Source organism: Lepisosteus oculatus, chromosome 7, assembly GCF_040954835.1.
Source record: "Lepisosteus oculatus isolate fLepOcu1 chromosome 7, fLepOcu1.hap2, whole genome shotgun sequence".
Lineage (NCBI taxonomy): Eukaryota > Metazoa > Chordata > Actinopteri > Semionotiformes > Lepisosteidae > Lepisosteus > Lepisosteus oculatus.
The window spans coordinates 41,683,531-41,698,060 of NC_090702.1; the positions used below are offsets into that span (position 1 = coordinate 41,683,531).

Below are 14,530 nucleotides of genomic sequence, written 5' to 3' on the forward strand. Positions count from 1 at the left end.
GCCTCAAGCCATTTAAGCTCCATCTGACATGTTCTGTGATCCAGTTCAGCTTCAACTTACCTGACACTGAGTGAGAGGCACCTGCATAGGTGGCCTCCTTTACCTCACCCCTCTATTACTGTATATAAACAAGTCTTTGTACCACCGGGCTCAAGTCTCAGAGACCCGGGACTTGGTAGGAATGAAGTGTACATTGTACCTCCTGCCAGGCTGTGAGGTTCAGCTTGATATTACCAGTGGTACCGTATGCTGCCTCCTGGACCTGTGCTCTGGGATATATTCAGAGTGGAAATAAAGAAATATGTGGAAATACATCTGCTCATCAGTTACTGTATAAGATGCGCATGAAGTGGTGGTCCCTGCATGTTTTGTAGCTTTGGCAGACATCAGCAGACACACGTCTAATGATTTGCCAGAGGTATAACATTCTGTTCTGATTGGTGCGGAATGCCAGTACTGGAGAGACAATGTGATATCAGTATAAGTTGTCAATATGTCAGTATAAGCACACAGCACACACACTCCTGGTACATTTGCTGATAAATCATCCACATGATCCACAGACCAATTTACCTGGCATCCAATTACATTTAGTCTCTTTGTAACCTTTTATGAAAACTTAAATTATAAAAGGGCACTAACAACATGTATATAAATACCACAAATACAGGCCCAGAATCTGTGAGTTCAAAGGCCAAATAAAAACAACACAGTAACCCAAACTTAGAAAGTCTACACGATATGCACTTCTTCAAGTTTATTTTATTACTAACCCCTGGGGGTTTCTCCTAAAAATGTGTTTGTGGGCATGTGTCCAAAAAGTAATGTCTTTTTATACTATAATGTTTCAGTTTAACTCCTGAAGGCCTTAATGCATAATCGGTTCTGCCTCTGTATGAAATACTGCAGTGCACCATCTTGTCAGCAATTGGCATTCTCTAGCTGGTTACTAATATAGAGAGGAATCAAATAATTCTCTTCAATAAGTGGTAATAAATTAACAAAGAAGAATCAGTAAACTACAGTATACTGTAAGTAATAAAATTATAATGGGTATCATTCATTATGATAATCATAGTTTTTCATGCAGTTTACAATGTAATTGAATTCAAATGTAAGACAAAATAAATACAGTAAAAATCAAACAAACATTCAAAGATCAGAGTAAGAGCAACACTAAAATAAAATGTATTCTGAAAATTGTTAAAGCTTTGAAATTTGCTTCAACAGTCACTATTAGCCTATAAGTTCCGAATAATGATTTTTCCTTGCTGTCAAAGAAAGGGGTTAATAACAGCAACAAGCCCTTAATACTTTAGAGAGAGATTTCTGGAGAAGTACTCTAAATATTGGGAAGTAAATCTGCTGAAAGGAACTGCTATCTTGACACATGCTGAGATTTCACACCACCTTAATCGAATGTGCAGCACGAAAAGGTCTGTGCACTTATGAGTGGCGGGTCAAAAGCACGCAGTTATCTAATAGGATCTAATATCCTTTCTGTCTGTTTTAGTCAGCCCTGCTCAGGATCCCCATGGCAATGACCTACAGAACCTGCCTGTGTCCTAACCAGCTGCCTACAGCTTTGCAGACAAGGCTCTTATCTTTTCTTGCCACGCCAATCAAACTTCCGACTAAATCATAAAAAAATCACCAAATCCACCCTTAATAAAAATTAAAAGTTAAATAAAAAAAAAACAAGTTTCAATTGATTGAAATACTATATCCGATCATTTATATAGATATGTTTATTTTGGCTATTGGTTTTTACATTAATGTGTGGCCCTCATCCTGACTTCAATATTTATCTTCATAAAGGACAGTGGAAGGCTTCATAGGAGAAAAGAAAATTGTTTTGGCTTGTGCAGACTTAAAAGAGAGAGAAAATTCGGGCGGATATATTGGCTTCTTCTGGCACACCTTCAGGGACCAGGCACTTAGTAACTTTAAAGCTTTGGTTTCACATTTGATAAAGAGCATCTGGCTGGGTAGTGCAATTGTTGGACCCTGATATACAGTATATCAGAGGATGCTATACAGTATGGCATTCAAGTTTTTGCGCACCTTAATTTTTGACTGCAAAACCTTATTTGCAAAAGAAACTGAAAACAATACAGTATAATACACCTGAAGAAGGCTCCACGGCCGAAATGTTGTGTTTTCTTTCTACTTTTTTTCAGCATGGAATAAACCTATTACTTGTTCCTTTGCAGCCTACGCACACTGACGCAGGTCCCCACCTGAACTAATACAGCATAATACTGTATTATATTGTATTCTCTATAGTGAGTTAAGTTATTTTTCCTGAGAACATTTTGTGGTGAAATGCATTAATGAAACAAGGATCCTTTCTTAATTTTCTAAACAGCTTATCTTCTGCTTGCTTTGGGACTGTCAAAACAGGTTACTCTTTTAGAACCTTCTTCATTATCTATATATATCGACAAAATAAACTGATTGGCCATTGTTTACATATATTTTAGACTTTCTTAGCTGCTCCAGGTTTTCAATTTTAACATCATATTTTTATATCTTGTCTTGCAAAATAGAGATTGTAAAACTTGAATTACTGTTAATAAAAGTTGCAGAAAGGTTAAGTTTCTAAAGCATAATTATAATCCTTCTGTCTTAGCAGGTGGTCCAGTGCATTTTGTGTTTCTATTCACCATTATATATACTTCGGTGTACATATTTTTAATGCACTTGAGAACCATTATATTGGTGGTAAACCAATTGGTGTGTTTATTGGTATATATTGGTGTGCATATCCACAATGACTGTACTCCAACACCACTACATACACGACAACTGAATGTAAGCCGAAATTGTACTGTCCCTTCGATAGCTCAGTAAAACTGTATTAGTTGTAATATTTATTAATCACTGTACTATTTTTTGCACTGTTTTATTTCCCCCCGAATGACCTTGCACTGTTTTTGTTCTGTTGTATTCTTTTCTCCGTTTGTGAATTTTGCAGTTTTGATTACGTTATTACACTGTTATTGTTATTGTGTTACTGTCTATTGTCTTATCTTCTGTTCTATTTATATACTGAACCTGGGTGACGTGACTAGGGTGAGAAACATGTTTCACTATACTATGCACCTGTGTAAGTATAATAACAATAAAGTTGAAAGTTGAAGTAAAGCTCCTTAGAGCTCCAGAAAAATCCATGTGAATTACAATCCAGCAGGAGACGAAACTGAAAATGAAAAATAGCCGTATATTTTGTGATGCACAATTATGGTAATTGGTCTTATTTTTCCATTTCCACTTAAAGAGACATCTGTTTTCAATATAACCTCCATTACATTTAACATCTAAACCCATGCTCTGTAAGAAACCACTATTTCCCCGTTGTCTTCGCTAATCATATCTGATATTTTCTGAGCATTTCCATTACTGCACAGTAATGTTGAAAAATAGAATAGTGACTAATCAGCTTTCTCCTCAAAAGATACATAGAGATGGATAATTGGCTTTTCTGTTATGAGGCCTTTTAACAAACTATTCTTAATTTTGCTTTAATTCCACATTTTCAGATACACAATTTAATATTGTAAGAGAGCGGTAGTATCAGAAAAAATATTTATTTCAAGATGATGGGGGGTGGGGGACATTCCTAGTGAGGTAACTCAGTCTGCCTCCAGAGGAATGGACCACAACATAAATACAGGAACAGAGGCAGAGAGGACACAAAGAGGAACATGCAGGAAAAAGGATAGTTCTCATCTTCCTCTTAATCAAAAGCTTCAGACGTGACAGCTTCTGCGGGCTAAATGCATCTCGTCCATTTTAATGATGCCTTCGTTAAATATACAGAAATTATTTCCCATCAATTTGTGTGCATCTGTGTAGTGAGGAGATTTAGTCCTAGGTTGTATACATTTGTTAGGATGCTGGTTCTCTCTTTGGCTAGTTAATGGTTGATTTTTTTTAGGTTTTACCGTATAAACAAAATTCTGGAATCTTCTATGACTACAGAAGCTAGGGCTTTGAAAGATACAGAAATATAAATATTTGCACATAATCTAACAGTGTAACCGTGTGTAAATTATTGTCAGTAAATCTTTGTCTTCTCTAGGTTTTGGCTTCATAATTACCCTATTACCAAGCTATACTGGAGAATGAAAGAACATGTGCCGTGTAACACTCTGTAATCCCTGACCTTGGGGGATGAAATTATTACTTTTTATTGCTTGTTTGAATAGGAAGCTGGTGTCACAACCTGATTTTCATATTGATTTAATAGCCTACTTTATTATTCCACACACCTAATTTGCAACAATATGTTAAGACAACTATTTTACAAATATACTGAAAAGGTAAGTTTATCAGTCTAAAGCAGGGGTCTCAAGTGCAGTTATTAGAGGGCCTAGTGTCTCTGGTTTTTGTAGCTATCTGAACAGTAAGTGGAACAAATTAACTAATTATTTTCTTAGACAAAGGGGATTTTTCTTACTCAAACCATTGGCATCATTAAAGGTGTCCCTGTAGAACACCTTGGAAAACTGGCTGAAGTATTACAATTATGAGGTTAGTTTGTCGAACTATGTAACAGAGTCTGCATAGAACAAAACCCAAAAGACAGTACTTACTGTTCCAGAAACTGAAAACAGAGAGTCTGGTTTAAATTGGAATATTCTAAACTTAGTTCATCTAAACATAGAAAAGTTCATGGAGCCCTCACATTAAAAATCTTGAGAAAACAATCTTCAAATTAAAGCATTCAATACTGGTCTTTAAAAACAGACACAGAAACAAACATTGTTTTCATAATATATAGCAAAGTATCATATTGATGTTTCCATTTCCTGACTTGATGCTGTGCTGAATGTGGAAGATGTTATGTATTTATAAAATATTCATAGCCAGTATATTTCTCTCTTAAGAACTCAACTTCAAATTCTTCCCTGGCTGTGTTTTTAATTAAAAACATAATAAGTTAAAAGTCTGCAGAACATTCCTGTAAAACAACCTTATGAACCCTTCAATAATATATTACAGAATTCCCTGTGATCACATAAATTCTAGATCTCTGGGTACTTAAAAAAAATAATCTAACCACCTCTTACATTTTATATCTTATTTAACTTAAACTTAACATCAGATTTACAAATGGAAACGATATTTCATAAGCTACACAGATCTGTTCTTCTTTACATGGTTAACTTTGTTCTCCAACACGTGCACATTTACTGTTGCATTTGAGCATGACTGTGAGATTCTTCAAAGCTTTATGATTTTAATTTGGAACCAGAGCCCAAGGATATCAAAGAACACGGATGGCAGACCAAAGCTTAATTGAGAGATGGCTCCCCAAAATCGGTACTATAGGCCTCATATGTTTTTACAGTTGGAATCGGACAAAATTGAATGGCACCAGATATTTCTTTTTGATAAAAAAAACAGTATCAAGGAGTGTGTGCATTTTTCCTAGGGGTTAATACTTACAGAATTGACAATGCATTTGTTCTCTCCTGAAACTGACCAGCTGATATCTAATATCAGCTTAAACTGCTGCCTAGTTGCTTTTTTGGACAGTGCAAACAGTGAGAAAAGCCAATCATTTACTATATTTCTATGTTCTAAATCTCTAAGTGCAGTTCAATAGAGTATGTTAATAGAGCAGGCACAAGAGGGTATGGTTTATCATTAAGAATGTCACTGCTTGATGCGTCTTTAGGTGTGAGATGGTATGTGCTTTATTTTTGCGATTCACACATAGATGTGATTCTCAACTGGTTCTCGGTCTAATCAAATCCCAGTAATAACGACAGAATTTTAATTCATTCCCGCAAGCTGTATGACCTGGATGTGATGTCCTCAAGGATTCAGTTCAGTCTAGTAGTGTTATATGACAGTCATGTTTGCCAATTTATTACTTGTTCCAGCAGCGGAGTCTGCATGACACAGCTTTGTGTGAGGAGGTCAAAGGATTTGTCTATAGAGGGGTAACAGACAGTGGCACCCAGTACACTCCATTGTCCAAAAGACAGCAAAAACCACAGTGGCAATGAAAGAATAAAAAGGCAAAAGACTGTCAGTCAATATGGTTTAAAGTCAGTGTGGTTTATAAATATGCAGTTGAATGACAGACATTTGTATAATTTCCGGTGGGTGATGTTAGACAGTAGCCCCCTATTATGAAGCAGCTTGGATTGTACATGTTGCCTACAGTATGTATACTTGGAGGGACAGAGAACTCATGTGCTTTGCTAGTCAGCAGCAATCAGAGTGCTTCCTATTGGATGCACCCCCTGCTATGCCAGGGCATGTGATTGACAACCAAGCATTATTGGAGTCAGTCCGCAAGTAAATGTGTGACTGACTGAGAGTGTGGCCAAAAAACTGGATAAAACTGGCCAAAACACATGTCAAAGTAAGTAACAAATAAAGCCAGTAAACAGTTATTTCAAAGACGTGCACATAAAATAAAAATGTATTCTACTCTAATGCCTTCAATAATGTTTATATTAAGAACTCACTTTTGTAATTCTTTCAGAAGAAGAAAAGGAAGGAAATGACTTTTTTGCAATTAGCTTTGAATTTTGTTTTCCACTGGGTTTTTTGTTATTTCTCCCAAACCAACAATGTAAATAACTATAATAAGAGAAAAATATATGTTTATGATCACATAAACACCATCAAAAGCAGCTGAATTTGATCATTGTGCATTCTATTCTTAGACATTCTAATTGAGAGATAACAGACATGGATCACATGGACCATCAGTGGAGAGATGATTCAAACATTATGTGCTGACATCCATGTGCTCAGCCATTTGAGTAAATCTGGAACATTTCTTACGTAGAATAATACGCTGGCAATGTTATTTGGTCTTAAAATGGTACAACGCCAGTGTATTATTCTATGTAAGAAATGTTCCAGATTTATTAAAATGACTGAGCACATACAGTACCTATGCTCTATATTCAAACATTTTCACATCAAGTAAAAATACTATACAGTAATTCTGACACACAAACAGAGGTTGCAGCATTTAGAAATTACATTCATAAACATCCCACTCTATACCTGGACCATATTTAATAGACCCAGGTGGGATAGGCAAACCTGAGGATATACAGAGGGTGCCAATATGTATGAATTATTGTTAAGTCTCCAGGCTCTGTGTGACTAAGAGTACAGAGGGATTCATTCTGGCAGTACCTCAGCTTTGAAAGACAAAACACTTTTCTTTTTATTAAAAGCAGACTAAAAATATCTAGACATGTAAAAACACATTGGAAGAGGCTGTCTAATATGACTCAGTTTAAAACTTTAGTCTACTTGTTCACAGCAATTTTCAGCATCTTCATTACCATACAAAAAGCAAGACTTGTACAACTGTATTTCTGACGATGTATCACAGGCTCTTACAGAAATTACCGTGACCTTTTCATGAACTAATAATCGTGAGTGCAGCTGTGCGCTGGGATTTACAGGTAATACAATACTAAAGTAAGTGTAGGTGTTGAGAAATTTGGCATGAAAAGACATACTCCTTCTAGGCAATATTCCTATTAATCAATTTCCCAATAACGACAAACGTTTTCCTCCAACTTTCCTGTTGAAAATAAACAAAAATGTATCCTCCTGCTTTTCATGTGTTTAAGACAAATTAATTTTTAAGGGCAATTGGACACAATTCTTTTTGGTTATTACTAAAGAGATACAAAATGGTGGCCAAATAATGAATAACTTCAAATAATGAAGTTTTTTCCAAACAGGGATTTGTCAAAGGTCAATTGAATTATGCAGTAATTTCCATGTAACTAACAAAAAAGATCAACCTGACAAAAGCCCCCTTTTCAAAAATATTATTTTTAGTGTGATACAAATGAGGGTGATAACACCTAAAAAAACGTGAACTACAGTACAGTACATAAAAGCAGCAAATGCTCATGATGTTATTTTTAAACGCAATATTGTAAAAACACATTTATTGTGCTAACATGAATTGCAAGAATTGCAATGAATTTTAAGAGGATGATTGTTTTCAAACTTGCTCAGAGACTTGTATACATTAAGAAACAACAAATTATAAAAATAGGTTTTCAAGTATATTAAACCTGGGTACAAGATTTGCCTAATATTATACTTCCACAGTACTACTATATCTACAGAATCTAACTGTGCAATAATATTATATAGATCATATCATAGTGATTTATTTTTCTTTGGTGTGGTGCATACCCAGCATCAGTCTGACTTAATTAAAAACATACTGCAGTATCGTAAATTCAAAGTAGTTACTACATTCAATGTTGTGTACACTTTTTCTTTCAAACCAATGGAAAAAAAAGTGTGGATAATATTACAATGAATTTTAAAAATATCATTTTAAAAGATTATTTTATGAGCTGCACAAGCAATGAAAACATCTGAAGTCAGCTGTAGCTCACAACCACCCGGAGACGTGGTGCAGAAAATATGCAGGACTTCAAAACAAATTGAATGTAGAGTTGGGTAACTTTGTAGAGGAGCCCAAAGCACAAAGATCAAACCAGGTAAAACCAGTTTTTCTAACTACGATATCGAAGTTGCACAAAAGAGCAAAGACCAAATCGTCATTTACAGCAGGCACTGTGTTCAAAGAAAAAACCTGATCCTTTTACAGACTGCACTGCAGAGGCAAAACTGTGTGCAGAAACATCGTGGATTTAATTTGCCATCTTTACCGTGAGACTGTTAAACTATTAAAGCAGCAAAAGACGCTCAATGTTAACAATGTGTGATGGGGATAATGACCATAGTGAAAAGACTCAACAGCTTACCTACGTGAATTGTGACAAAGTTTGCTCTGAGGTTTTAAGTTTAATTGTAATAATGTAAGTGAGTGGTACAAAGCTAAAAAATCTGGGCAGCCGTCATTGACTGTTTGGAAAATGGACAAGACATGTACCCCGTGGAGAAAATTGTGGGATTTATATTGGAGGAGGCATCTGTAATGCTAGCTAAACATGAAAGAGCTGCAGTTTGACTGAAGTGTCACTTCGGTGATTTACTCACCAATCTACCAGTTTGACCCATCGCCAAATCTTATTGGCTAAAAACAATGAATCAGTCATTTCTGCCTTTCTGGAAGATACAATTAAAGCAATACTTCAGACAGTGTGTGAATATACAAATCTGGTTATTTACAGAAAGAGTCACTGGTTAATTCTGGCTGACTGCATTGAGAGTTTTAAGGCACGAAGGAATTCTCAAGTGTAACACTGAGAGTGGCATTTGGGAATGAGTCACTAAAATACAGAACACATTGCTAGAAAAATCTATGACATTTTATTCTCCCGAATTTATAATATATTTCAGTTTCCTGAATTAGGACAACAAATACCACTTCTTGCTGTAATGCTTTTGGCACTGCAGAAAGAGAACTCCAATCTATACAATGCATTCTGCTCTCTGGACCAAGTACTGCAAGATCCTTTTGAAGCCGCTAAACTTTTTACAGTGAAATCTTTTGTATCTCCCAGTGACCTTCCTCTGTCCAAGGTCACAGAGGAGTTCAGGGAGAGTGAGAAGCAGAACTGCTTTGACAGAAATCAAGATTGCCCAAGTAAAAACGTTAATTGAATCTGCAAAAAGCTTGAACAGGCATTCAAGGCCAGGTTGTTGAAATGCATCCTTTGTTAGAAATCTTGGAACCAAAAGCCACCATTTTCTGAAATTCTGAAATTTTGAAACCTTTCTGCAAATTATATAATGCACATTGACTCCAGAAAGTTGAGGTGCATTATATGTTGTACTGGATGATTCTGTCCAGACACTTTTCAAGTCAATCTGCTGTTGCACTAACATTATCAAACTGTGGTACAGTATATTTTGTTTAACTACAAAGTGAGTGTGCATATACTGACCTGGTAGGCTTTCATTTCTTTTGAAATGACACTGGCACTGAGCCCCGATACATGGTGCTATGAATGAGGCACCACATGAGTGAGGCATTCACATGTGCTCAATCAAAATATCCTGAAGGAATCGCTCTGAGAGCTATCAGGTTGATGTCTGTCTAAATATTTCAAGTTCAACGATAAGCACAAAGGACTGCAATATAGTGCTGATAAATTCTAAACAGACCTGAATTAATTTGTTAGTTTACTGTTTTTTTCAAGTTGGGGAAACACAGTGCTTTTTTATGTGTAGCATGAGAAAATAATATAGTAACTTAACCACATCTGCTACTAAGTCCTTTAATTTTTTCAAGTATCCATCATGCAATATGGCAGTACCACCGCTTTTACTCAAAGGTCAAATTAATTTGAATATTTTCAAAGTACAATGCCTGAAGTGCTTTATTTACTTAGTTTTTGAAAAATAAATGTAGTATGTTTGTATGGGTTTCCTCCGGATACTACGGTTTCCTCCAAATGTCCAAAGACATACTGGTAGGATGATTGGTTTCTGGGAAAACTGGCCCTGCTCTGAATATGTGCATGCCTGTGTCTCAGTGTGCTCTGCAATGGACTGGCATTCCGAACGGGTTGAATCCTGCCTTGATGGACTGGACACTGGTTCCCCCGCGACCCTAAACTTGATGAAGTGGTTAGAAAATGTGTGATAGAAACATAGTTGAAAAACAAAATGGTGGCTCGCAAGTGCCAGAACAGTTCAGTGACAGTGCAGGCTGAGCCTTAAGGTCCAGGTATCACTGGCTGGATTTTGTTATCAGCCTGTTATGACCAGGATTCCCTTAAGCAGTAGAACACAACTGGCAGGATACTGCTTGGATTGGGCTGGGCGTTAGCTGGCCAGGGACCTCTTGGTTACAGCTTATCACCAAGTCCTGTGTTGTGCTTGCATGCTTGCAGTGACATCCATGAGAGTCAGGTTGCTCTGCAACTCTGTGCTAACTCTCCTTTAAAGCAAGATGAAGACTGCAGACCAACAACTCTGAAAGGTGTCGAAGGAGGGTATTTGCAGGTTCTCATTCTCAGTCATAAAAATAATTTAACAAATACCTTCTCCATTTACTTGGACGTGGTTCTTTATAAACTAGTGCTTCACATACAGTTCTTTATATTGTATGGCATAGTGGTTGATTATCTAAGAACAAGTGAATCATAGCAATAACTCTGCATCAGTGATAAAGGAAAAGTACATTTTTTACCAAAAGGGTTTACAATGGTGAACAACAGTTTTGTGTCAAGTGTAAAACATTTTAAGAGCAGTGATTCTATTCAGTGATTGGGTGTTGATGGGCTTTCACATTGTTTCACCATGGATTTAGTGTGGACCCACTGGACGCTTGTTTCACTTTGGCTGATGGATTACGTTCAGGCAAACATCACATGTTGAGAAAATCTCCTATGTATCTATGAGGTGGTAAGGTACAAATTTGCTACTATATTTACTCTAAACGACAAACACAAAGACAGACATCAGAGACTGCAGTTAACTCTTGGGCTCTTTTCTGATTCCTGAAATATGGATACCTTAATAATAATGTACTTATGATTGTCTACAGCCAGCTTACTTTAAAACTGACCATTATTTATTTTAAGTCCATATTAATACCTTATAAAACTCCTTTTTTTGCTCTGTAGTATCTTACCTACATAACCTGGGGTCCCACATGCTGTGGACATGACGTCTCCTGTGCCCTCCATTTTGGACAATCCAAAGTCACTGATCATGATCTTGGACTCATCCGCAGGGTTAAAGTATAAGAGGTTTTCTGGCTAAAGAAAAGGAGAAGACACATGTGGCAGGCTATTACAGTAAACATACTAATAACCACAATCCATTTTAACTGATAGATAAATAATATATTTCCAAAATGACAATGAGGGTTAAAGTCTGTATCAAACCCTGGAACTCCAGTAAACCTCAGCACTCTCTGTACTGTTACATCTAACAGCCTTAAAGTGCAATATTAACATGCTGCCTGTTTTACTACAACATTTTTATACCACTCATTCATTTGATCTAATAAGATGTACGAACAGCTGTTTGAAATTAAAGAGAGCCTTTTATGTCATGAAGATTGAGCTCTATTTAGTATTTACAAATACATTTAAATTTAAAAACGGTAACTGTTATCTTTTATTTTCAGCTTATGCAATATACAGTACATTTTAGTCATTCCAAAAAGATTTGGGACAACTGGTACTGATATACTACAAATATCCTTGCTTAAAAATCAGTAATGTTTTAAGAGAATAGTATTACCTGAAAAATATTTGAGCACAGAGTAAAATACTGTCAAGGTAATACACTTACAGTATACATCTGGTAACAGATTTCAAAGTTTAGTAGAACTATTATTTTAATGTTCAGATTTTTTCATTTGGAAAAGTACAGTATGCATTGACCTTTAAAGCTTACTTCCAAACTTCACATTATATGCATCAGAAGGCCAGTAGCTTTTGTTATAACTTAGAGTTTTTTTCATTGTAGCTGTATACTATACACAATGTGGCAAATAGTGACAGTGCCAAAGATCACAGCTTTTTTCTAGTCCTGTATTTATAGAAGTTTAAGTGTACAATTAATTATCTGCTAGAAATCAAGGGTCTATGCTGAATGAAAGGGAAATAACCAATGAATTCATACAGTAACTGTATACAACAGAAAAAAATCTCCAAGAGACAAAACAACTAGCCGAGCTGTGTTCGTGCAGATACCTTTCTTATGATGCTATTGAGGAAAGCAGACGGAGAACACACAATTTAAAACTAACATGACAGCTTGTCTTAAGGAATGTGGTTTTGACCCAGACCTTGGTAAAATCACATTTAATCAGTGACATATTTATCTCATTTATGTGATACAGAAATGTATAAGTCCCACATTATAAGATAGCAGATCTCTTACATAATTTATATTCTTTGATTTAATAATATCTGAAAAAAGAAGGAATACAAAGCTAGAAAAGCTACCTTAATCTGCAAGGTTTACAGTCCAGACATGTTCAGAGCTGTGACTAGGATGCCTCAGGAGGTGGTACAGAGTTGGCAAAGAGTTGTAAGGGATGGGTGGGCTCGAGCTGGTCACCACAGCTGCCAAACCACAGCAACCTGCTGATTAATGCCTAGACAAGCTGCGCCCTTCTACAGCTGTGGTACTCTGGGGCTCACAGTGTAAATAATAAAGAGGTTCCATAGGAGAGTGTGTATAAGCTCTATCACTTCTATGTTGGTAGAACAGTTACACTGGTAAAGCAGTTGATTAAAGACTGGTGATTCCCATTCGGAGTGAGCTTAAAGAAATATACCAGCCAGTTCAACATTTACCAAAGAACATTATCAAGAAATCGGAATGCTGTTCTGTATAAGCTATTACCAAACAAAGGAGATTCAATGAATGAAGTGTTACCTTGAGGTCTCTGTGCACAATGCCCATATTGTGCAGATAATTGACTGCATCCAGGACCTGCCGTATCAGAGTGCTAGCATCCTGCTCTGTGTAAAATCCCTTTTCCACTATTCGATCAAACAGCTCACCTCCAGAGACGCTGTGAAAGAAGAGAATAAAAGATTGCTTGCTTTATCTGATAAAAAAAACATACCACATCTGTATATAACATTCACAAAACAGATTATAATCTGAGGAACAATATGAGCAACAAATTCAACTACTCTATCTTAGAGTGGTTGTTATGCCAAGGTGATTTTCTTGGAGCAGAATTATCCTGTTTAGTGTAAATTCCATTGTTTATGTTGCAATGGAAGATTCTATTTTAATTTCAGCAATAAAAGTAAGAAATGCTACTTGATGGAAAAGAATACTTAACTTTATTTACCTTAACATTAAGTAAGAACAGCTTTTCCATACGGATAAAAATGAGTTGCAAGATAAGGGTGCTGATGTCATTAAAAAAAATCATTAATATCCTCTTCTCATACTATATAATTGTTTTAAGGAAGTACAATCTGTGCAATAGATATTTCATCTCTCATATTATTATTATAAAATTACATTTAATTTTCTTCTAAAATTCTACCCAAAGGCTTTCATTTCAGAGTTTTCTTTGCTATATGCTGTATGTAGACATCTTGTGCAACGATCCACAGAAAAAAAAAGAAAAACATTGGAATGGAATCGAAGGGGGGAGAATACATAGAAAATACACAAGAAAGATAAACAGGTTGTTAAGACAAAAAGAGAACCCCCAAAAAACAAAACATCAAAGGACTGAGTAGTTAAGGGCTTACACTTAAATATTAGGAGTTCTGGAAATGCATGGGAAATACATGAGAGTAGCAGGCAATGATGATGTAATTGGAATTTACATGGCTAACGTACAGGGATGAAGAAGAATAAAATGTGATGGATACATACAGTAGTGTTTCAGAGACAAGAAAAACAGAAGAGGGGCAAGTGAAGCACTACACATCAAAACCAGTATTCAGGCAGAGCAACATACAGTATCCTAGTGGAATTAACGGTCTTGGAATTTATATGGGCTGGACTTACTGTAAGGCATGTGTTAAGTAAATGCAACAGGCAACTTAATTAAAATATTAATTATAACTGAACACTACATGAGGGGACTAGGAACATGTGTGTAAAGGAAGAAGAT

At 36.0% G+C, this 14,530-nt stretch overlaps 1 protein-coding gene across 3 annotated transcripts in view; it reads right to left on the bottom strand.

Annotated features, from left to right (window-relative positions):
- Positions 1–14,530, bottom strand: part of camk1da (calcium/calmodulin-dependent protein kinase 1Da) — a 134,739-nt gene that overhangs the window by 21,651 nt on the left and 98,558 nt on the right. For all 3 annotated transcript variants that reach the window (XM_006633352.3, XM_015352379.2, XM_069192522.1), the window contains 2 exons: positions 13,324–13,462; positions 11,561–11,687 (listed from right to left, as the gene is read on the bottom strand). In XM_006633352.3, coding sequence (XP_006633415.1) covers positions 11,561–11,687; positions 13,324–13,462 — 266 coding nt within the window. The remainder of the gene's footprint in view (positions 1–11,560; positions 11,688–13,323; positions 13,463–14,530) is intronic.